Source organism: Natator depressus, chromosome 2, assembly GCF_965152275.1.
Source record: "Natator depressus isolate rNatDep1 chromosome 2, rNatDep2.hap1, whole genome shotgun sequence".
NCBI classification, from domain to species: Eukaryota; Metazoa; Chordata; order Testudines; family Cheloniidae; genus Natator; species Natator depressus.
This window is the reverse complement of record NC_134235.1, coordinates 141,867,001-141,891,186: the sequence shown is the minus strand read 5'-3', so window position 1 is coordinate 141,891,186 and position 24,186 is coordinate 141,867,001. Positions and strand designations below refer to the sequence as shown.

At 39.7% G+C, this 24,186-nt stretch overlaps 1 protein-coding gene across 1 annotated transcript in view; it reads left to right on the top strand.

The window, feature by feature from the left end:
• The window catches only part of SLC12A7 (solute carrier family 12 member 7), a 321,321-nt gene that overhangs the window by 236,457 nt on the left and 60,678 nt on the right, over positions 1–24,186 (top strand). Inside the window, exons 14-17 of the mRNA XM_074945079.1 lie at positions 3,457–3,555; positions 8,564–8,683; positions 15,703–15,807; positions 17,164–17,332. Of these exons, the coding sequence (XP_074801180.1) occupies positions 3,457–3,555; positions 8,564–8,683; positions 15,703–15,807; positions 17,164–17,332 (493 nt within the window). The remainder of the gene's footprint in view (positions 1–3,456; positions 3,556–8,563; positions 8,684–15,702; positions 15,808–17,163; positions 17,333–24,186) is intronic.

Sequence of the window (24,186 nt, the reverse complement as noted above, 5' to 3'; positions counted from 1 at the left end):
AACTAATTCTGATTATGGAGTTATCATCTAGTGGGGGAATTTCTAGTGAGAGCCCACCGGGATCTGTTCTTGTCTCAATGCTATTGAATATTTTTACCAGTGATTTGGAAGAAAATATAAAATCATTGATAGTAAAGTTTGCAGATGCCAGAAAATAGGTGAAATGGTAAATAATGCCGGGGACAAGTCAGTTCTACAGAGCAGGGTGGGTCACAATGGCTAGGTGGGCTCACTTGAACAAAATGTATTTTAGTCCATCTAAATAAAAGATCGTACATCTGGGAACCAAGAATGTAGGTAACATTTATAGAATAGAAGACTGTTTTGACAAGCAGTGACTCTGAAAAGGACTTAAAGGTTATGGTGGATAACCCTGTGTGATACAGCTAAGAGAGTAAATGCAATACTTTCATAGACTGCTAGGCCAGAAGGGATCACTGTGATCATCCAGTCTAATCTCATGGACAGCAGAGACCATAGAACTGTCCCAAAATAATTCCTAGCACGTATCTTTTAGATAAACATTCAATCTAGATTTAAAAATTGTCAGTGATAGAGAATGTACCACAACCCTTGGTGAGTTGTTCCAATTGTTACTCTCACTGTCAAAAGTGTACACCTTATTTCTAGTCTAAATTTGTTTAGCTTCAACTTCCAGCCATTGGATCATGTTATATTTTTCTTGGCTAGATTGAAGAGTCCATTATTAAATATTTGTTCTCCATATAATGTAGGTACTTATAAACTGTAATCAAGTTAACCCTTAACCATCTCTTTGCTAAATTAAAATAGATTGAACTCCTTGAGACTATCATTTAAAGGCATGTTTTCTAATCCTTTAATCATTCTCCTGGCTCTTCTCTGAACCCTCTCCAATTTATCAACATCTGCATTGAATTGTGGACACCAGAACTGGACACAATATTCCAGCCAGTGGTCACATGCCAAATGCAGAGATAATATTAACCTCTCTATTGCTGCTCAAGATTCCCCTGTTTATGCATCCCAGGATAGCATTAGTGTTATACTTAGAAGCACATGGAACCTTTTTAAATGGGATAAGTCCCATGGCAATACACCCTTCTTTTATAGTAATAAGTTCCCATACAAGCCTATGGACCTTGCTGTGTCACACTGGAGCTGTCAATCACAAGGTATTCAAGGTTGTTCTTAATTAGCATTATTTTGAGTTGTTACTAGGAGGATCCACAGCTGTTTCTTATCTTGTCCCTCTGGCTCAACTTCTTATCTTGTCCTTGGGGGTGTATGCCTTTGCTTTAGGGTCATCCATCCCGGTGATTCTGGTAATAAAGTTTGTGCCTCTTGACTCCTCCACTCCCCTCTTGACTATTCAGCCCAGCTGTCTCTTCTCAGTTAATCAGTATACCATACATTCTTCACTCACACACCAAACAGTATATAAGGCAATAATTACAGCCATAAAACTTCTATCCTTCTAAGAACAATCATTAGCACAATCAGCAAAGAATAAACTCAGAACAATTTCTTCTTACTAATTCAAAGCTAGCAAAATGGAGGACAATTTACTTGAGACAATTTCTCTCCATTAGACTTTTGGCCTAAATTAGCCCTTTTTGACCACAGTGTCACACTGGGAGCTCAAGTTCAGCTGATTATCCACCACAACACCCAAATCTTTTTCAGAGTCACTGTTTCTCAGGATAGAGTCTCCCATCAAGTAAGAATGGCTTGTATTCTTTATTTCTTGGATATGTAAGTAAGGAAACATGGTGTAGATGTAGAGAGGTGGTATTACCTTTATATATGGTATAAGTGAGACCTTACTGGTATACTGTGTCCAGTTTTGATGTACACACTTCAGAAATGATGCTGACAATTGGAAATGGTTAAAAGAGCTGTCAATCCATCTTTTGTGCTTGTATCACCCTAATTATTGTGGTATCTGAGTGCCTGACAGGGTATAATGTATCTTTCTAGCGTTATAGCTGTGCTAGTCCCCGGACATTAGAGAGGTGAGTGAGGTAATATCTTTTATTGGACCAACTTCTGTTGGTGAAAGAGACAAGCTTTTGAGCTACACAAAGCTCTTCAAACAATAAATCATAGGCTTAGAAGATAGTGATGTAATGTATGTTTAACTCAATAACTCATCCTGAAAACCTCTTTCATATTTCTTTCAATCAGGTTAATTTCTCTAGTAATTTACCCACAGTATTGCAATAAGCAGCTGTTTTCCATACTTTTATATTTTAAAATATTGCTAATGTCAAATTACTTTCCTATTTTAAAGGTAATTCCAGTATCTTTGAATAAAATGTAATAAAATGTGGGGTGGTTTTACATCGACAGTAAGCTAGACTAAATCTTACAATATACCAGTGACCATAGCTATTGCATACAAAACTGTCTCTTGCCTTAAAACTTTAAGTATCAGGGGGTAGCCATGTTAGTCTGTATCCACAAAAACAACAAGGGAGTCCGGTGGCACCTTAAAGACTGACAGATTTGTTTGGGCAAAAGCTTTCATGGGTAAAAAACTCACTTCTTCAGATGCAGCATGCTTATCCACGAAAACTTATGTCCAAATAAATCTGTTAGTCTTTAAAGTGCCACTGCACTCCTTGTTGTTTCTAAAACTTTAAGTGCATCAGTAGCATTTTTCTTTTTAAATTTTCTCCTATCGGCAGTGATATCTTTAACCAAAAGAATTATGTGTAAACAGTTACAAAAAAATGACTCATCATTGTCTAAGAAGGATGCTTAATTATTTGATCTGAACACTTTATGGGCACAGCTTTAATCTGGTGTTTGTCTATGTTTTAGAGAGGAGAAGGGAAATAAGAAGGGACATGCTAAAAGTATGTGAAATAATGCAACAGGGCATGTAGACTGGGCATTTTTATTAATCTTTTCTAAAATACAAGACCAAAGGGACAGTCAGTGAAATTAAAAGGATCTAAATTTAAAAGTAAAAAAAAAAAGAAATACTTTTTAACAAAACATACCACTTGTGGAACTTAGTCACTACAGTATAACATGCTACAAAGAGATTAGTAAAACTTTAAAAAGGATTAGAGTTTTATATGAATAACAAAAAGATGCCTTAAGTTACAGTAGCAAAGATTTTTGATAAAAGTTTTATGAGGGATATAAACCCTGTTTCGTGTTTCAAGGTATAAGCAAAATTCTAGCTGATTGGAGATAGGAAGAAGCTTTCCATGCTGATAGCTCATTCTTTGATTATCTACTGAAGTGTTTATTGCTTCTTCTTCTGAAACATCTGGTACTGACCTATCAGAGACTGGATAGTATATTAGAAGAATCACTGTTCTGATCTGGCTTTGTAATTCCCATGTTCTGATACTAATCTGAACTTTCTGTAAATATATTTATTTATCCCTACTCTCTTGATAGATTTTGAATGTGAGACTGTAGAGTTCATTTCCCAGTTAAAAGATTTGTCTTTCTTTGCAGGTTTTTTCTAATGTGCTATATGTTTGTGAACTTGGCCTGTGCAGTGCAAACTCTTTTATGCACTCCAAACTGGAGACCTCGTTTCAAGTACTACCATTGGTAGGAAATCTTTTTATGTACACTTCTTATTTAGAAGAGCCAAACCTAATGGCTTAATTTTGGTTTGTATTTGTTGTTTGCTTTGCATTCATTGGACATTTTCGGTAGTAAAACTGTTTTCAACAATTTATCACAACATTAATACAAGATGAAAAATTACAGTAGAGGAGAGGGTTTGGAAAAATATTTTTTCCCTGTTGATTTCAGTTAGTTCTAAGTTTGATGCAGATGGGAAGCAAGAGAGAAATAGTTATGAACAAGAACACACAAAATGATAGTTGTAGTTAAAGGCACATAGGGATCTATTTCAGGAATGGGTGAGGTTCTGTGGACTGCAATGTTCAGGAGGTCAGACTAGACAATCACTTCTGACCTTAAAGTCTATGAACATAACCTCTATGCAGGCTTAATTCAGCCCCCTTAGTGAATCTATTATCATACAATCTTTAATTACACACTTACATACATAATTACATTTCTACAGGACCCATTGCTCTAGTCCTAAAAAACCCAGTTATCGGAGCACATGATTTTGCCATATAAATGATAGTTATTTTGGACTTAAAGTGGATGCATTGTGTGGAATTCTGAAGTAGTATGCAAATTCCCAGCAAATATCTGTGAAACTCACTGACAATGTGCGTGCTTCAACCCCCTCTAGTTCTGGTCGACAAAGAGGATGACAGCCTACTGCTGCTACTACTGCTGTTAGTTACTTCATTAGCTCAAGGGGCAGAGGTCTGTGCTATAGATGTTAAGGTTCCAACTGTGCTGAAGGTTCATGTCAGTGTCAATATTATTTCACGTGATTCAATTTTTTCCCCCATTTTCTTTTTACAAAATCTATGAAATCACATACAGAAAACTATGATAAAAATAAAAAGAAAAGGAGTACTTGTGGCACCTTAGAGAAGTAAGCTGTAGCTCACAAAAGCTTATGCTCAAATAAATTTGTTAGTCTCTGAGGTGCCACAAGACCTCCTTTTCTTTTTGCAAATACAGACTAACACGGCTGCTACTCTGAAACCTATGATAAAAATGTTAAGGTTGCAAAGCCAAGTTCTCAAAAGTTAGGAAATGTCAGAATTAAGTTTGCATTTTATAGATGAGGAAACTGAGACATGCAAAATTAGTTGCCCATGGCCATACCTGAGTGAGTGACAGAACCAGGATTAGACAGAAGGCTTATTGACTCCCAACTCTGTGCACTTTCTTCCAAACCACACTCTGTTACTATCAGTGTTATTGTGTATCCACAATTTCCATTGGCTATAGTTGCAGTCATGAGTGCTCACTGCTTCTGAAAAATCAGGTCCAAGATGTCTGAAGTTGGGCACTCCAAAAAAAAACAAAAAAAAATATGAGAACACAATTAGTAGCAACCCATGAAAGCAATGAAGAAATTAGAGCTTCTGTGAAAAAGGTGATAAGAATCTTTTAAATATGGAAAGCGTTAGGCAAGTTAATGATTTAATTAGTGTTGATGTGACACGCAGGAGTGCTGCAAAGAGACTTATTTCTTTTTTTAAATTTCCTGTTCCCAATCATCTGATATGGATCAGGATTACCCTGTCATGTGGCAGGGTCATCTCACTGTCCCCAGTGGCACTATTACACATCTTCTCTTTCATTTGAAAAGCAAAAGCAAACATGACATCATAACTGAAAAAAAAGCCTTGCTGCAAATGAATAGAGCCAACATCCTAATTTTTTATAAAATGTAAACAGATTATATGACACCGTACCTTCCCCCTAACCCTTTCAGCCCCCAAAACATCAATCAACTACTAAATTTTAGTACTGCAGCACTGTCACTTGAGCTAAAGGACTTTAGCTGGAAGCATGAAAAGGCTGTTATCCTCTCCTGACCAGCCACTGGAAGAGGACAGACAACATATTGAAAGAGAGTTACATGTGCTGAAGTAGCCTGCTTTTACAGATACCATAGCCAAGGACATATATTTGGCAAATTTTCTGAGGGATAGCATTGATAAGTGGCTCAGGCTTGGATGTGCCCTATTTGAGATCATAGAATCATAGAATCATAGACTATCAGGGTTGGAAGGGACCTCAGGAAGTCATCTAGTCCAAACCCCTGCTCAAAGCAGGACCAATCCCCAACTAAATCATCCCAGCCAGGGCTTTGTCAAGCCTAACCTTAAAAACTTTTAAAGAAGGAGATTCCACCACCTCCCTAGGTAACGCATTCCAGTGTTTCACCACCCTCCTAGTGAAAAAGTTTTTCCTAATATCCAACCTAAACCTCCCCCACTGCAACTTGAGACCATTACTCCTTGTTCTGTCATCAGCTACCACTGAGAACAGTCTAGATCCATCCTCTTTGGAACCTGCTTTCAGGTAGTTGAAAGCAGCTAGCAAATCCCCCCTCAGTCTTCTCTTCCGCAGACTAAACAATCCCAGTTCCCTCAGCCTCTCCTCATAAGTCATGTGTTCCAGACCCCTAATCATTTTTGTTGCTCTCCGCTGGACGCTTTCCAATTTTTCAACATCCTTCTTGTAGTGTGGGACCCAAAACTGGACACAGTACTCCAGATGAGGCCTCACCAATGTCGAATAGAGGGGAATGACACATCCCTCGATCTGCTGGCAATGCCTCTATCTATACATCCCAAAATGCCATTGGCCTTCTTGGCAACAATGGCACACTGTTGACTCATATCCAGCTTCTCGTCCACTGTAACCCCAAGGTCCTTTTCTGTAGAACTGGTGCCGAACCATTCGGTCCCTAGTCTGTAGCGGTGCATGGGATTCTTCCGTCCTAAGTGCAGGACTCTGCACTTGTCCTTGTTGAACCTCATCAGATTTCTTGGCCCAATCCTCTAATTTGTCTAGGGCCCTCTGTATCCTATCCCTACCCTCCAGCATATCTACCTCTCCTCCCAGTTTCATGTCATCTGCAAACTTGCTGAGGGTGCAATCCACACCATCCTCCAGATCATTTATAAAGATATTGAACAAAACCGGCCCCAGGACCAACCCTTGGGGCACTCCACTTGATACCGGCTGCCAACTAGACATGGAGCCATTGATCACTACCCATTGAGCCTGACAATCTAGCCAACTTTCTATCCACCTTATAGTCCATTCATCCAGCCCATACTTCTTTAACTTGCTGGCAAGAATACTGTGGGAGACCATGTCAAAAGCTTTGCTAAAGTCAAGGAACAACACGTCCACCGCTTTCCCCTCATCCACAGAGCCAATTATCTCGTCATAGAAGGCAATTAGATTAGTCAGGCATGACTTGCCCTTGGTGAATCCATGCTGACTGTTCCTGAGCACTTTCCTCTCCTCCAAGTGCTTCAGAATTGATTCCTTGAGGACCTGCTCCATGAATTTCCCAGGGACTGAGGTGAGCCTGACTGGCCTGTAGTTCCCAGGATCCTCCTTCTTCCCTTTTTTAAAGATGGGCACTACATTAGCCTTTTTCCAGTCATCCGGGACTTCCCTGGTTTGCCATGAGTTTTCAAAGATAATGGCCAATGGCTCTGCAATCACATCCGCCAACTCCTTTAGCACTCTCGGATGCAGCGCATCCGGCCCCTTGGACTTGTGCTAGTCCAGCTTTTCTAAATAGTCCCGAACCACTTCTTTCTCCACAGAGGGCTGGTCACCTCCTCCCCATGCTGTGCTGCCCAGTGCAGCAGTCTGGGAGCTGACCTTGCTCGTGAAGACAGAGGCAAAAAAAAAGAGATCTGGATTCCCAACTTGTGATCAGTAATAAGTTCTATGAAGTTCACAGAACTGTTAACACCAGGTTGTAGTATTGAGTCTACAACTAAGGGTGAAATTTTGGTCCCACTGAAGTTAATGGGAATGTGATTCCAGGATTTTCCCTTGGTTAAAGCATTGTGCATTTTCCCTTAGGCCAAAGGGTATTTTAATTGGGAGGAAAAAAAATAATATTTATGTCTTGTCTGTAGTCTCAGCTCTTTGTGTGAACTGCTGAAGTGCAATGCCCTGAGGTGGTTGCCTAGAGTGTTCATAGAATTTTGGGGATGTTTGGCAACAAACCAAAAACAGGCTGTGCCTTGTGAAAAACAGATAGGAAGTTGGAATTTTTGACACCTTGTAACTTGGCCAAATCTAAACAGATTTTCTTGAAGCCAACAAAAGGCATCTTGTTGACTCCAGGACAATCCACTTGCCAAATTTCAAAGGCTTGCTGCGAGTATAAGAGCTCTGTAAAAAGAGTGTGTACGAATTTTTAATAAAGGAATATAGTATACAGCCCAAATCTGTCATTGCTGGTACTCATCAGATAATCTTTTGTTTATAAACCTCATCCTATTTCTGCCTGGTGTGATTTAAACAAAAACCACAAACCTCTGCATGTTTATTTAATGACCAATTCTTATTTGTATACTTGTTCTTTTAAAACCTTTTGTCTGCTTATATTTTATTTTTTAAACGTCTACCTTTTTCTGTTTTTCAACTTTGACATTTTTTTTTTACCATTTTAAGTCCCAATCTGTCTTTTTTTAACCTTTATATTAAAAAGGTTTTAGTCTCTTACCACAACGGATACTTATCATACACCAGTTTTTATTAGCACATGACATACTTAAGTCACCATATCAGTAGATATATCATACTTCATTGAGTGAATTTAACAAGAATATTGTTCATATTGGCTGTTTTTACATGGATTTATATAGATAATATAAATAATGAAGAATATTTTTTGAAGTTTAAAATAGACTTGAAAGTTATAGATGTTAAATAACGTTAAGACCTGTTTAAAACTTGAAGAGAGTTGTAGGCACAAGTAGAGAGATTCAGAATTGAACATTGAAGGCATATATTGAATATTGTATTCAGTTTTCAGCATTTTCAGAATGATTATTAAAATTGTTAACAATGCATTTAAATTATGAAATAGCCTTTTTTGTTAGAGAGGTCTTTCTGGGAGTTAGTTTAATGGAAGAATTGACTTTGTAGTACATTTGCATGCATGTTATAAATTCAAAAATGTGCTTCTTTTTAGGGCTCTTTCATTCCTGGGGATGAGTTTATGTTTTGCCTTGATGTTCATTTGCTCTTGGTACTATGCTTTGATTGCCATGCTAATTGCAGGATGTATTTACAAGTACATAGAATATAGAGGGTAAGAGGATGTATTTTATTGATTTGTTATATTTAATTAATTTTTTAATTGGGGAATTAATACCAGGAAAATATGAAATGTTACGCTTGAATGTTAATGTCAAGTAGCAAGCTTTAAAAAGTGACATGGTCTTGAAGCCCTAAAATTCCAGTTGTTCTGCAGGAAATTTCAAGGAAAATGACATATGTGAGTATGTATGAAAAAGGCACTCCTTTCTGCAAGGCCAAGACGCTCTGTGTCTGTTTATACAAACACATAATGCACAGAAAAGCCAGAAAATTATTTGACGTCTGGGAAAATGTCTTGCCAAGAGAGACTTGAGTTCATTTTTAGCTTATCAAAAAGATCAAGAAGTGACTTAATTAGGGTGTATATATACCCTTATGCAGGAAAAAAACAGGTATTAAAGGCACAAAAAGAGCCAATGTCTCGAACCTGAAGACAGATAAATTCAAATTTTTTAATTAGGCACAAGTTTTTAACTGTGAGAGTAATTAAATATTGAAACTACCATGGGACATGGTGGAATAATTGATTGTCATTCTCTTTATAACAGCCCTTAACGTATTTGACGACTGTTATCAGATCCACTCATAGTCTTCTTCTTTTGAGACTAAACATGCCCTGTTTTTTAAACTTTTTCTCATATGTCAGTTTTTCTAAACCTTTTATTATTTTTGTTGCTCTCCTCTGGACTCTCCCCAATTTGTCCACAGCTTGCATAGACATACCCATGCTAGTTCTGTTCCAGCTTGCAGAACTAACTTGGGTGTGTCTATTTGAGTTTGGTATCTCATGCCCAGCTCCAATTGTAGATGAAATTTAGATGAAAAATCTTTTGTTTTGTATTCTTTTTCTTGCTGATCTTCAATGAAGTATGCTGTTTGGTCAAACAAAAAATATACAGATGACTAGGCACCATTGACTAGGCACCACTGAAGACAAAGAAGCTTGTAAATTGTCTTGCATTAATCTAAATTTTGGAAATAATGAGATGAACATAACATTCATGATCACATGTGGATTATGTGATATCTGGAAAATATTTTGTGCTACTCAAAATCTGGTTATTAATGGAGTAACTCTGATATCCAGTCAGTCTGTGAATAAAAATTAATCAAAAGTGTGCATTCTTGTGCATAGAGAATCCTGTAATCTAGAAATCATGACTGATGGATTGACCAAGACCATAGAGGCAGTTGATATGTTCAGTTTTTGGTGCCAGAACTTTTTTCCCCTTCACTGTTACATCTGCTCAGCAAGTGCATCACAATTTTTTTGCTGCCTCTGTAAATAGCTGCTCTGAGCTCTCCAGGCCTCAGACTTTGGGCTGTGAGGGCAGTCTTTCCTTTTTTCCCTGTTCTTCCTCTACTTCCTTATCCTTAATATTAACATGGCACCCATTAAATGGATTTAAAAACTACCTGATAGTTCTCAAAATGTAATTGTAAACAGGAAATAATCATTAAATGGGTATGTTTCTATGGAAATGCCTCAGGGATTGATTCTTGGCCCTATGCTATTTATCAATTACCTGGAGGATAACATAAAATCATCACTGATAAAGTTTGCGTATGACACAAAGATCATATGACTCGTAAACAGTGAAGAGGACAGGTCACTGATTCAGAGTGATCTGAATTGCTTGGTAAACTGGCCTCAAGCAAAAAATATGCATTTTAATGATAAATGTAAATACACACATTTAAGAACAAAGAAGGTATACAGAATGAAGCAGTGACTCTGAAAAAGATTTGGGGGTTATGGTGGATAATCAGCTAACCGCATGCTCCTGGTGTGATGCTGTTGCCAAAAGGGCTAGACCCTTGAATTCATAAACAGGGTACTATCAAGTAGTAGTAGAGAGGTTATTTTACTTCTGTATTTTGCACAAGTGCAAACACTACTGGAATACTGTGTCTGGTTCTGGTGCCAACAATTCAAGAAGGATGTGGAAGAATTGGAGAGAGTTCAGAGAAGAGCTATGAGAATGATTAAAGGATTAGAAAACATGTCTTACAGGGATAGATGCAAGGAGCTCAATCTATTTAGTTTAACAAAGAGAAGGTTTAGGGGTGACTTAATTACAGTCTATAAATACCTACATGGAGAACAAATAGTTGTTAGTGGGCTCTTCAGTCTAGCCGAGAAAGGTACAACAGAATCCAATGGCTGGAAGTTGAAGCTAGACAAATTCAGACTGGAAATAAGGTGTAAATTTTTAGTAGTCAGAGTAATTAATCATTGGAACAATTTACCAAGGGTTGTAGTGGATTCCCCATCACTGACACTTTTAAAATCAGGATTGTATGGTTTTTCTAAAAGATTTGCTCTAGGAATTACTTTCAGAAAGTTCTATGGCCTGTGTTGTACAGAAGGTCAGACTAGATGATCACAGTGGTCCCTTCTGGGCTTGGAATCTATGAATCTATAGCAGGGGTTGGCAACCTTTCAGAAGTGGTGTGCCGAGTCTTCATTTATTCACTCTAATTTAAGGTTTCGCATGCCAGTAATACATTTTAATGTTTTTAGAAGGTCTCTTTCTATAAGTCTTTAATATATAACTAAACTATTGTATGTAAAGTAAATAAGGTTTTTAAAATGTTTAAGAAGCTTCATTTAAAATTAAATTAAAATGTAGAGCCCCACAGAGTGGTGGCCAGGCCCCGGGCACTGTGAGTGCCCCTGAAAATCAGCTCCCGTGCCACCTTTGGCACGCATGCCATAGGTTGCCTACCCCTGATCCATAGGAATCTATGAAGGATGAATTTAAGCAATCTTGCCTGAACTTGTGAACTCAGACAGGAAGAGTGGCTCCCCACATCTTGCAGATCCCATGTGTAACGTGTCCTTGACTACATTAATGTACCTGGTAGACATATTTGGCAAAATGAATGCACTGAAACTAATACTTCAAGGTAGGAATACAAATATACTAGTTATGAAAGAGAAAACTGGGGGAACTGATAAAATAACTTTGTCATTGGAGTTGCCACATTGAAAAGGGAAAGGAGTACTTGTGGCACCTTAGAGACTAACCAATTTATTTGAGCATAAGCTTTCATGAGCTACAGCTCACTTCATTGGATGCATACTGTGGAAAGCACAGATGATCTTTTTATACACACAAACCATGAAAAAATGGGTGTTTACCACTACAAAAGGTTTTCTCTCCCCCCACCCCACTCTCCTGCTGGTAATAGCTTATCTAAAGTGATCACTCTCCTTACAATGTGTATGATAATCAAGTTGGGCCATTTCCAGCACAAATCCAGGTTTTCTCCCCACGCCCCCCACAAACCCACTCTCCTGTTGGTAATAGCTTATCTAAAGTGATCACTCTCCTTACAATGTGTATGATAATCAAGGTGGGCCATCTCCAGCACAAATCCAGGGTTTAACAAGAACGTCTGGGGGGGGTTAGGAAAAAACAAGGGGAAATAGGTTACCTTTCATACCTCTCCCCCCCCCCCCCCCCCCGAGGTTCTTGTTAAACCCTGGATTTGTGCTGGAAATGGCCCACCTTGATTATCATACACACTGTAAGGAGAGTGATCACTTTAGATAAGCTATTACCAACAGGAGAGTGGGGTGGGGGGAGAGAAAACCTTTTGTAGTGGTAAACACCCATTTTTTCATGGTTTGTGTGTATAAAAAGATCTTCTGTGCTTTCCACAGTATGCATCCGATGAAGTGAGCTGTAGCTCACGAAAGCTTATGCTCAAATAAATTGGTTAGTCTCTAAGGTGCCACAAGTACTCCTTTTCTTTTTGCGAATACAGACTAACACGGCTGTTACATTGAAAAGGGAGTTACTGAGATGCCTACAAGGTAATCCAGCTAATGCAGGTAACAATAGCAGTGAATTTAGCACAGTGCAGGCTTCAGAATGGGATAGCAAGCTGAGCATGCATCCAGCATCTGTATCTGGCTTATACTACTCAGACTGAAGCCCATGCTGCACTGACTTCACTGTTATTGTTTCCTGTGTGAGCTGGATTCAGCCTAGCTTAGGGAGGCTAGTCCATGCTGTGTAGACTACTCTTAGACATGTCTAACAAACTAGAGCTGGTTGGAGAGATAAGGTGGTTGAGGTAATACCTTTGATTGGACCAACTTCTGTTGGTGAAAGAGACAAGGTTTCGAGCTTCCACAGACCTCTTCTTCAGGTTGGAAATTTTCTAACAAAACGCCTGTTTGCCAGACCTCAGATGTGTCACAGAATATCTCCAGTGACAGATTTTCAGTGGATCAAAGGTGGAGCTCTGATGGAATCCTGCCTGCCAGCTTGCTGGGTTGCTAAGGAGTCTGGGTCTTCTGAGACTTGTGGCTCCAGGGCAGACAGCCATGCCAGGATGTCCAGGCTCCATGCCATGAGCCTGAAAGTCCTGGGTGCCCTGGCTCTGCAGCAGGGAGCATGGAAGCCTGGAGGTTTTGGAATGCGCTTCCAGGGTCTACAGCTCCAGGGCAGTGGTGCCATATGGACTGCCTTGGGCCAGGGAGACACTCCTCCAGGGCTTCCAGATTCCCACTAGCTGACCGAAGTGTCAGGAAGCCATGGGTCCCCAGACAAGGGCAATCTGCGTGATAGGGCTGCTTCAGAGCCACAGAAGCTTCCGAATGCTAATAGCAGTGATGAAGCCAACAAGAACATTAATTTCTGACAGCAGCTGTCAGGGTTGGGGCGCAAATTTTGTTTCAGAAACACCTTATGTTGGTGTTGCTAAAATAATTTTTTGGGGGTATTTCTGGTTCTTGGAAAAGTGTAAATAAAATAAGCATGATTTTATTCTGATTTGGAACAAAACTAAATTTCATAAAATGAGAAATTTCCTGCAAGTGGAAATCCCATGTTTTGGCCAGTTCTATATTAGACCACCCATGCATTTTGTCTAGCATATTATTTATCTTTAACCTCTTTAAAAAAGCAGTCATAGTACTCTGAGAAGAATAAAAATATCTGGAGCTTACTGATGCCAAAATAAGAAAAGAACAAGGAACAGTTTTATATACTAAAACAAATTCCCTGCAGCAGAAAAATTCACAGTATAGCTCAAATTCTGCAATGAATTCCTCACAATTGGGGCCAAACTAATTTCTGGCTAGGGTGACCAGATAGCAAGTATGAAAAATCTGTACACTTTTTTTCAGAGGTTGGGGGGTACAGCTGCATATATAAGACACAGCCCCTAATATCGGGAGGCCCCAATAATATCGGGACATCTGGTCACCCTATTTCTGGTTCTCTCAGTTCTGATATAACAGTAGATAGGAGAGGTATAGAATGAATGAGAATGGACGAGGATGAATGACCATGAAGTGATCACAGCATTTCAATAATCACTGGAGCTCATAGCTTCACACAGGTTATAGGCACCAGGTAATGAGGTTATTCATAGGTTAGTCTCCAGAAACATCAGTAACAGTTTTGATTAAGAAAAGGAGTACTTGTGGCACCTTAAGAGATTGAGAGTTTTTGGTTCCTAATCATTCCTTTTGCTAAGGAAAATCCTTGCAAAAAAGGTATCTCGTCAGATTGTATATTGAGTTCTTTAACCAATCAAGTCTCACATTCATAGATCCATAGATTCCAAAGCCACAAGGAACCAATATGATCATTGTCTGACCTCCTATATCACACAAGCCATAGAACTTCCCCAAAATTATTTGTACAGCATATCTTTTTGAAAAACATTCAATCTTGATTTAAAAATTGTCAGTGATGGAGGATCCACTGCTTACTTACTCTGCTTCCACTATTTACTTACTCTCACTATTAAAAATGTGTGCCTTATTTCCAGTCTACATTTGTCTAGCTTCAACTTCCAACCATTGGAGCACGTTGTATATTTCTCTGCTAGATTGCAGAGACCATTATTAAATATTTGTTCCCCATGTAGGTATTTATAGACTGTCATCAAGTCACACATTAACCTTCTCTTTGTTAAGCTAAATAGATTGAGCTTCTTGAGTCTATTCCTATCAGGCATGTTTTCTAACCCTTTAATCATCCTCATAGCTCTTCTCTGAACTCTCTTAAATTTATCAACATCCTTGAATTGCGAACACCAAAACTGGACAGAGTATTCCAGCAGTGATTGTACCAATGCCAAATACAGAGGTAAAATAACCTCTCTATGCCTATTTGAGATTCCCCTGTTTATGCATCCAAGATTTGCATTAGCCCTTTTGGCCACAGGGAGTTTGTACAATTTTTTTTCTGAGTCACTGCTTTCCAGAATAGGGTCCCCCATCACGTAACTATGGCCTACATTCTTTGTTCCTAGGTGTATACATTTACATTTAGCCATATTAAAAGCCATATTGTTTATTTGGGCGCAGCCTAGTGGTCCAGATTGCTCTGTATCAGGGTATGTCAACATAGTGCGTGGAATCGAGCCTCCCAGCCTGGGTCAACAGGCTCAGGCTCATGGGGCTCATGCTACCACACTAAAAATATCTCTGCAAGCAACTCTTTGAACTTGCGTCTTGGGCTGGAGCTTGGGATCTGAAGCCCCTCCCCCTTCTCTAGGTTTTAGAGCCTGAGTTCTAGCCCAAGCTGCAGCATTTACACAACTATTTTTAGTGTGGTAGCACAAGCACAACTCTGTCAATCCAGAGTGGGAGGCTTGCTGCCCCGGGCTGTGCAGATGTATTATCAGTGACCTATCCTCTTCACTATTTACATGGGGAGCAAAAGCTCCATTGCCAGTTCTGTAGTGAGAGGAATGATTTTTTTTTTGGTCTTTTGCCAGTGCTCAAATAGCTAACATTTTTATTTAATTTTCCCACCTAAAATATGATTATTGGATTTAGTTTGTTAAATCCTTAGGTTATGGGAGTAACAGGACCAATTTTATGAGGCGAATTGTGATTTACACTGTACAATCCTTCATATAGGATGTCTTTTTTGGATGTGTTCTGTCAGCTAAACAAGTCATTTCATTATAAAGAGACTGTTTTATATTGCATTAGAAAATGTACTCTGTTAATGCAATCCCTTTTTCTATACCTCGAAGAGCTGAAAAAGAGTGGGGTGATGGAATCAGGGGGTTATCCTTGAATGCAGCTCGCTATGCTTTACTTCGGGTTGAACATGGTCCTCCTCACACGAAAAACTGGAGGTAAGAATCCATGAAGTCCCCCTACTTTAAATACGAATAATTTTAGAAGTAGGAATATTGCTGATGATGAAACACTGTGTAGATTTCAGTAATCTTAAAACTAGTGCAGGATTCATACAGAGATATTATGTTTATAAAACAACTAAACTAATAGCCAAAGTTCACTGAAACTAGAATTGGAGTTTGCACATTGCAGTGTGTAACAAGCCATGCTCCGTTCCCACCCTCTCATGCCTAGAAATGTCTGACTCTCCAGTGAGTGGCACCTCCACATTATTTTATTTATATTCCTGCCACCAACCCCAATACAATCTTGTGCAGCCAAATATGCAGAGTAGTTTCTTGCCTGTCCCTCAGGGCCAGAGAGGAACAGTGTTATCTCTCCCTTGCATACTGTGCTCAACTAACCGAATTCTTTCTCCCTCACTTCCTTTCTGTGTCTTCTTTTATAGTTTCATCTGACAGCTAAGTGCCTCATCAGCCTCCCAGACTGGTCAGCCAATTAGCTGCAGATTCCCCAATCAGTCTTCTCCAGGGGAACTAATCAGTGCTTAAGTGATCATAGGGCTGGGTACTTGTTAGCCTCCTGTACTCTGTCACACAGTTATTTTTAGTAATTTATTAATTTAATTTACTTAATAAAATTTCAACTAAATCCAAGTTGATTATAAGTGGCTCCACTACACTTATTTAACATGAGGTTTTAGTTTTCTTAATGTTAATGGCCGTTTCTAAAATCCATGTTTTATTATATTTATTATAATGGCACTTCTTGATAATTAGACTTTGGAAATGACAAGTGGGATAAAAGGCCTGATTATTTCACATTAATTAGACAGTTTTTAATGTTAGAATATTAACCTCCTGAGTGCAATATTTCTGGGAACGTCCTGGTATAGTCTGATGTTGTACTGGTGTAATTGAAGGTAGAATTTGATCTTGCCATTAGAATTTAATTAACAATTATGCTGATATTGAAGAAGGAAGTAGAACCCTATACTCTCTCATAGCTATTTTGGATTTATAGCACTGACAAATGTCAGAAAAATAATTTTGTCAATTAAGTAAGCAGATTTGACTCTGAAACAAGAAGATTGCTGAATAATTAACAATCTGCCATTTTTAAGAGTAAAGCTACAACAGAAGGTCAGCGGAGAGTGCTATATATCTCTATAGATATTCTACATTATCAGTTCTCTGACAAAGTTTGATGACCTAAAATTCGTCTGGGCTTCTTTGCTTGATAGTTTATCTTGTTTGCAATTGAACACTAGATCATTTGATTATTAATGATTCTGTTATAATTTTAATTTTCTAGTTGTCTTTCTGACTTTTTTTTTTTTTTGAATACTGCAGACCTCAAGTCTTGGTTTTGTTGAATTTGGACTCGGAACAGGTGGTTAAACACCCTAGATTGCTTTCTTTCACCTCTCAGTTGAAGGCTGGTAAAGGATTGACTATTGTGGGCTCTGTACTACAGGGAATCTACTTGGACAAATACATAGAAGCTCAAAAAGCTGAAGAGGTATGCAAAAGGCAACTTGCAAATACTTACAGGTTCTGTTTAGATTCAAGTTTCAATGAAATGGTGCCAGGATTTTCTGAAGATTTAGCATTTTGCATCAATATGGGCTGCTATAAAGCATTTAAGCAAGGTTAAGTTTTGACTCAAAAAATTTAATGCTTTTATATACTAAAATGAGCTTAGTGATTGGAATCAAATTATGAAAATTCTTTGTAAAATTTAGAAGGATATTATTATATCTAGCTATTATTCTGCTAGTTTTCTTAGGATAAATCCAAAGTAGGATAAGGAGGGCTCAGTGGTCTCCCATATGGAGTGGTAAAACACATTCACATAGTGGTTCATATAGAGTGGCTGACTCTAAAAAATGTATATATTTACAGTGGTCACCTTTAAAAACTGGATAATGTTATTGCAAAAAAAATAGGGAATGCCTAGAAAATTCCTTGCTAATATTTAATTAAAAAAGCAATTTAAAAGGTTTTGAAGATGCTTTCATGAGCTTGTCTACACTGTGCATTGATGTGCACCAGGTAGGATGTAAATTCTAGTGCGCATCAACATGTCTCTAACTGGCTGTGTCGACACTACTGGTACACACTAAAAGTTGCCTAGTGCACACTGATGTCCTGTTTTATACAGTTCTACACGAGTGCACAGAAGGGAATTTCTAGTATGCACCAGCAGGTCTATGCAGCCAGTTAGTGAGAGACATGCTGTTGCATGCTAGACTGTACACCGCAGCTGGTGAACACTACCTTACTATGTAGACAAGCCCCTGTATCTTAGTGTGATACTGACTTTATCACAATGACTACTTTCCTATTCCTACATGAAGTATTGTGGTGAGCTGATATCACACTGTTTAGTGTTAACCACTGTAGGAGAGTTGTAAGTCAGATTACCTTTTACTATGCCATTCAAATATTGCTCTACGAAAAATATGTATGTATCTTATTTGGCCATGGAACAGTCCTAATATTTTACTTGGTTAAAACATACAGTTGAAATCAAACTCTTTATATAATAGTTTTTAAAATGCCTTTTTTACAAAATGAAGAAAACTGACTAATCTGGTAGATCTTTGAAGTGACCAGGTCTTCATTCCTTAGGTCATTATAATCTTCCTAATGTAATAGGAAGTGATATTGTCATTCTGGTTGTGAAACCTAAGGAAGTAGAAGGATATAAGTTGGCTGTGAACAGGGTCATCAAGCAGGGGCACCGGAACAGGAGGGCCGGGGGCCATGGCCCTCCCACTTTTCACCACGAGACCTCAGCCCCTTCCCAAGCTCCCACCCCCCTAGTAGGCCAGCAGCTGATGGAGCCCAGCCGGGGAGCCCAGGCAGTTGTGGTCCGCATTGGCTCACCACAGCTGCCCGCATGGCTCTTATCCCAACCCGGCTCCGGCTGAGGGGTGGGGCCTTGGAACCACAGCCCAGCCATAGTAAGAACCATGTGGGCCGTTGTGGGGAGCTGGAGTGGACCATCCATCTTCCTGCAGTGCAAGGGGCCCAAGAGCAGCCTGGAGGATTCGCACTGTCTCCCCAAAGCTGCCCGTGCAGCTCTTACTATGGCCGGGCTGTGGCTCCAGGCCCCACCCCTTGGCCGGAGCCAGGTCAGGATAAGAGCCTCACAGGCAGCTGTGGGGAGCCTGGGTCCCTCTGCCTGCCCTGGGCAAGGGGCCCAGGGGGCAGGGACATGGGCAGGGGGCTGCTTCGGCCGACCCTGACCCCAAGTGGGGCAAGGCCAGGCTCCTTAGCCGCACTCCGGCTTCTGGCTTGGCCAGGGGCGGGGCCTCCGGGGGACAAGGAGGGGCACTGGGGGAAGGGGCAGCACCTTGGGGAAAGAGGATAGCCAGGAGTATTGCTTGTAGCATTTTCATTGTGGGATGGCATTTACAGCTTCTTGGATGACTGTGCTTATGGCAGTCCAGGCTAATACTGTGTCATCCAGGAGCGTGCCAAGTGCATAGAATTTATTTTTCACTGTGACAGAGTACTTGTTAGCAAGTGCTGAGTCTTCACAGATGCATTGTGCCTTATGTATCATAACAGGCATGCTCTTATGTTGAAACCAGGGAGTAACTGCCATTTTAGCAACAAGGAGACGATGGTCAGTATTTGCCAGGGGTTCTGCACCTCTGTGGACCCACTATGCCCTTATTATACTATAATTCCAGACCAAGATATGGTCCAGCTCCTTCCTCATCCAGCCATTGTTAGACAGCCAGGATCCCAAGTACCTGAACCAACTGCTGGTGATGACAATATTGTGAGAAGAGCAAAAGGAGAGTAATCGTCTAGAGTTATCATTTATAGTTCCCGAGCAAAATGGCCCAAGAAAAATTTTGAAGACATTTCTGGGGCAACTTGGTGAGACGTTCATATCTCTGAGTATAATAAATTTGTCATGCAAAGGAATGGATTGTGTCACTGCTGCTAGTTGCTGATAGAATTCATCTTTATTAACATCTGTAGTTTCCTCGGTGGGAGTGTAGGCTACAATGATGGACAGCTGCCCACGGTGATGCCTCAACCTGGCATATAGCAGTCAATCAGAAATAGAGTGCTACATTGTGTAATATCTCTCCCTGCAAAATCACTGCTTCTTTCAGAATGAATGATAATGGGAAAAGTTGTACCTCAGGGTTTGAATATCCCTGCTGTATTGTAGCTTCATGTAGGGTCCTATTTGTAGACCCATGTTAACGTATCACTAATTTAATTGAATAATAAAGGCATAAATAATTTCCATGAGGTTGGCATATAAAAGAAAAGGTTGCAGCCTTCTTGTCAGGTACAAGCAGAAAAAGCACTCTTGGTAGTGGATGCTACCTGGACTTCCATGAGCAACCAAGAATTTAACATGATCCCCCTGGTTATAAACTTAATAAACAGCAAGTACTCTGTCCTTTAACTGATATAGCTTATCTCTACCAGTTCTTCCAGTTGGCTTCCTTTTCCTACAGTAGAACCTCAGAGTTATGAACACCTTGGGAATGCAGGTTGTTCATGACTCTGAAATCTTTTTAACTCTGAACAAAATGTTGTGGTTGTTCTTTCAAAAGTTTACAACTGATCATTGACCTAATACAGCTTTGAAGCAGAAGAAGAATGCTGCTTTTAACCATCTTAATTCAAATGAAACAAGCACAGAAACAGTTTCCTTACCTTGTCAAATCTTTTTTAACTTTCCCTTTATTTTTAGTAGTTTACATTTAACACAGTACTGTACTGTGTTCGGTTTATTTATTTTTTGTTTCTGTTGCTGCCTGATTGCATACTTCTGGCTCCAAATGAGGTGTGTGGTTGACTGGCCAGTTAGTAACTAAGGTTCTACTGTATTTGTATTACATTTGATTTTATCTAAGTTCAGTTTGTTAGCTAATTCTCATCCCTGGTCCCAGTTTCGGCTAGAATTATAAAATTATTAAACTTCAGTGGCTGGGTCCAATGAATTTGAGGCATAGAGCTGTGGGTGTGTTTTACATCCTAGAGCAGGGATGGGCAAACTACAGCGCTCGGCCAGGGTACTGGGTTGTGGCCGCACCAAGCGGCTCGGCCTTGCTCCAGAGCTCTAGCCGGGGCACAGGGTTGGGGGCCGAACCACATGGCTCTTGGAAGCCGCGGTATGGCCCTGCTCCAGCTCCTACACTCTCCAATGGGAGCTGCAGGGGCAGTGCCTGTGGATGGGGCAGCGTGCAGAACTTCTTGGCCGCGCGCGCCACCACATAGGAGCCAGAGAAAGGACATGCCAGTGCTTCCAGGAGCTGCTTGAGGTAAGCACCACTCGGAGCCTGCACTCCCTGAGCCTCTTCCCACACCCCAACCCCCTGCCCCAGCCTTGATCCCCTCCCACTCTCCAAACCCCTTGATCCCAGCCCGGAGCATCCTCCTGCACCCCAAACCCCTCATCCCCAGCCCCACTCCAGAGCCCACACCCCAACCCCAATTTTGTGAGCATTCATGGTCCACCATACAATTTCTATTCCCTGATGTGGCCCTCGGGCCAAAAAAGTTTGCCCACCCCTGTCCTAGAGGCATCACAATTCACATATAACAGCCTCATGTACATATTGAACAAGAAAGATGACAGAATAAAAAAAACACTATGGAACTCTGCATGAGGGAGTTGTTGGAGTAGATGAGCAATTGCTCAATATCACTCTACCTTCTGGAGCCTATCAGAAACAAAGCCACTGAAGCAATTCTGTCTACCCCTTCCGAGGTTCCAGGGCATGTCAAGAATAATTAATGGCCAATGGTATCAAAGACAATGTACTTCGTTCAGTGTGATCCCTCTTTTAATTTTTTTTTCAATTTTTCCCCCTCTGAATAAAGATCAAAGTAAAAGACCAAAGGGGCCATCTGTCAGTCGAGAATAGATGGGGCTCAGAAGTGCTCTGGCCATACTCCTTTTATTGCAGGCATGCCCAGTATGCTGGAGCTGGTTCTGTAAAAGCCAATAATGTTTACTTGCCAGCTGAGAGCTCCCCAACACTGGAAATTCTTTGAAGCTGCAACCAATTAAACTTAGGTTTTGTCTACACTAGCACTTTTTTTGGCAAAACTTTTGTCATTCAGTGGTGTGAAAAAACCACCTCCCTGACTGACAAGTTTAACTGACAGAAACACCGGTGTGGATAATGCTATGTCAGCAGGAGAGCATCTCACACTGACATAGTTACCGCTGCTTGTTGGGTGTGATTTGATTATGCTGGCAGGAGAGCTCTCTTGCCGGGATAGAGCAGCTACACAGGAGACCTTACAGAGGCACAGCTGCAGCGGTACAGCTGTGCCACTATAAGGTCCGTAGTGTAGACATAGCCGTAGCAATTTATTTTGAATGAGCATGACAGTCTGGATATTAATAAAATATATTCTACTTATAGATTCAAATAGGTATTGGCACATTCTTCAGGTAAATACAGGTACTTCCTTGTGGTCTCTTTTAGATGAACTGTCCTGATTAATTTGTGTCTCAGTATTAAGGAGTAAATCTAATTTTCAGATAAAGGAGGTGATAATTATCTCAGTAATTGGATTTCTTTCTGTGTAGGCTCATGGGTTTCATTATTCTTTGTCCCCTCTCATTTTTTCTTAATCTAATTTTATAACTTTGTTTTGCGATTTGATAGCTAAAGCTAAATTTTCAGGGAAGGAGTTCAAAGAGCTTATTTTCAAAATTAATTGTAACAAGGTACTGATTAAGATTTTTTTTTATTTTCTTCTAACTGAGATAACTTTGGGGGGTCTATAATACAATGACTATAGAATAATGTCATTCAAAAAGAAATTCAATTACTGAGCTTACTGCCATATTTCAGAAACTCTAGGGGTTCATAAATCTTATTAAATGAGGGCTTCCACCCAGAACAACAGATTCATTTCTTTTAAAATATCTTAGTAAAAGCTATATGAAACTGAATTGATTTATCAATATGAAGATTGTAGTTTTAATGAATTTATTCAGTTTAATGCATTTTATTTTTTCTCTTTAAAAGAAAATTTGATCTAGAACAGTATTTCTCAACCTGGTAGGTTAGGACCTCTATAAGGAGCACAGGGCAGAAGAGAGGAACATTGGGAACACTACCCTGGTCATTATCCATGATATGATCATATTAAACTACTAGAATAGTACAAAAATTAAGTATGGATATCACTTCTGGTTTTTTATTTTAACCAATAAATACTGATAAAATACCCCTGATATAGATAGATAAAATATGAAATCTGTACTTGTCCAATAAACACTGCAGAAGATCCAGAAATGGTAAATTATATCTATGGATGTACAGCTTGTCTACAGAGCAGTAGTATACAGGAGTGTGATCATTAATGTACTTTAATGTGTTGGCAAAGCACAGACCGTGCTTTTTCACACAAGGGAATATTACAAAGAGATTACTCATTACAGTAACATATACTGTATACTGTAGTATTATACTGTGTATAATATACATTATTCATTACAGTATATACAAAGAGATAGCCCTAAACTCCTGATTTTTGACATCTATATAAAATTCAAAAATTGCTAAAAATAACCCTCCCCAAAACAGGATGAATAAACCCAGAAAAACAGAAGCTCTAAGTATGGCATAGCACATAGCATTTGTCTGATTATTTACTTACAATAAAACAGCTCAAAGTTTTCTTTTAAAAAGTCATTGCTTTGTCATAACCTTGGAGAATTTGAAGCCAGATATAAAAATAACAATTTTAGGGAAGACTTGCTCAACTTGCATTCCTAAAAGACTCTCAGTATTTGTCAAACTTACAAAAGTATTCTCTGTAGGCACCTGTCCTGTGCTCTGAGTACCTATCCCATAAATTAAAATATACAACAGTACAGAATGTAAAGGACAAATAATACACATACAAATAAATATTCACTAGACTATTATTTCACAAATGGTGCATTGCGGGAAGGTCTAGATGGGTTTTGTCTGCCACGAATGCCTCAGCCCCATGCTCTCACTTCCTGCAGGCAGCAGCACACAGGAAGCATTTCTGGGGCACGGGTAGGGCAGGATAGGCTGCTGAGTGTTCCTTTGCTGGCTCCAGCCACTTCTCCCACACTGACAGGTTTCAGAGTAGCAGCCGTGTTAGTCTGTATTCACAAAAAGAAAAGGAGTACTTGTGGCACCTTAGAGACTAACCAATTTATTTGAGCATAAGCTTTCGTGAGCTCCAGCTCACTTCATCGGATGCATTCAGTGGAAAATACAGTGAGGAGATTTATATACACATAGAACATGAAAAAATGGGTGTTTATCATACACACTGTAAAGACAGTGATCGCTTAAGATGAGCTATTACCAGCAGGAGAGTGGCGGGGAGGGGGAA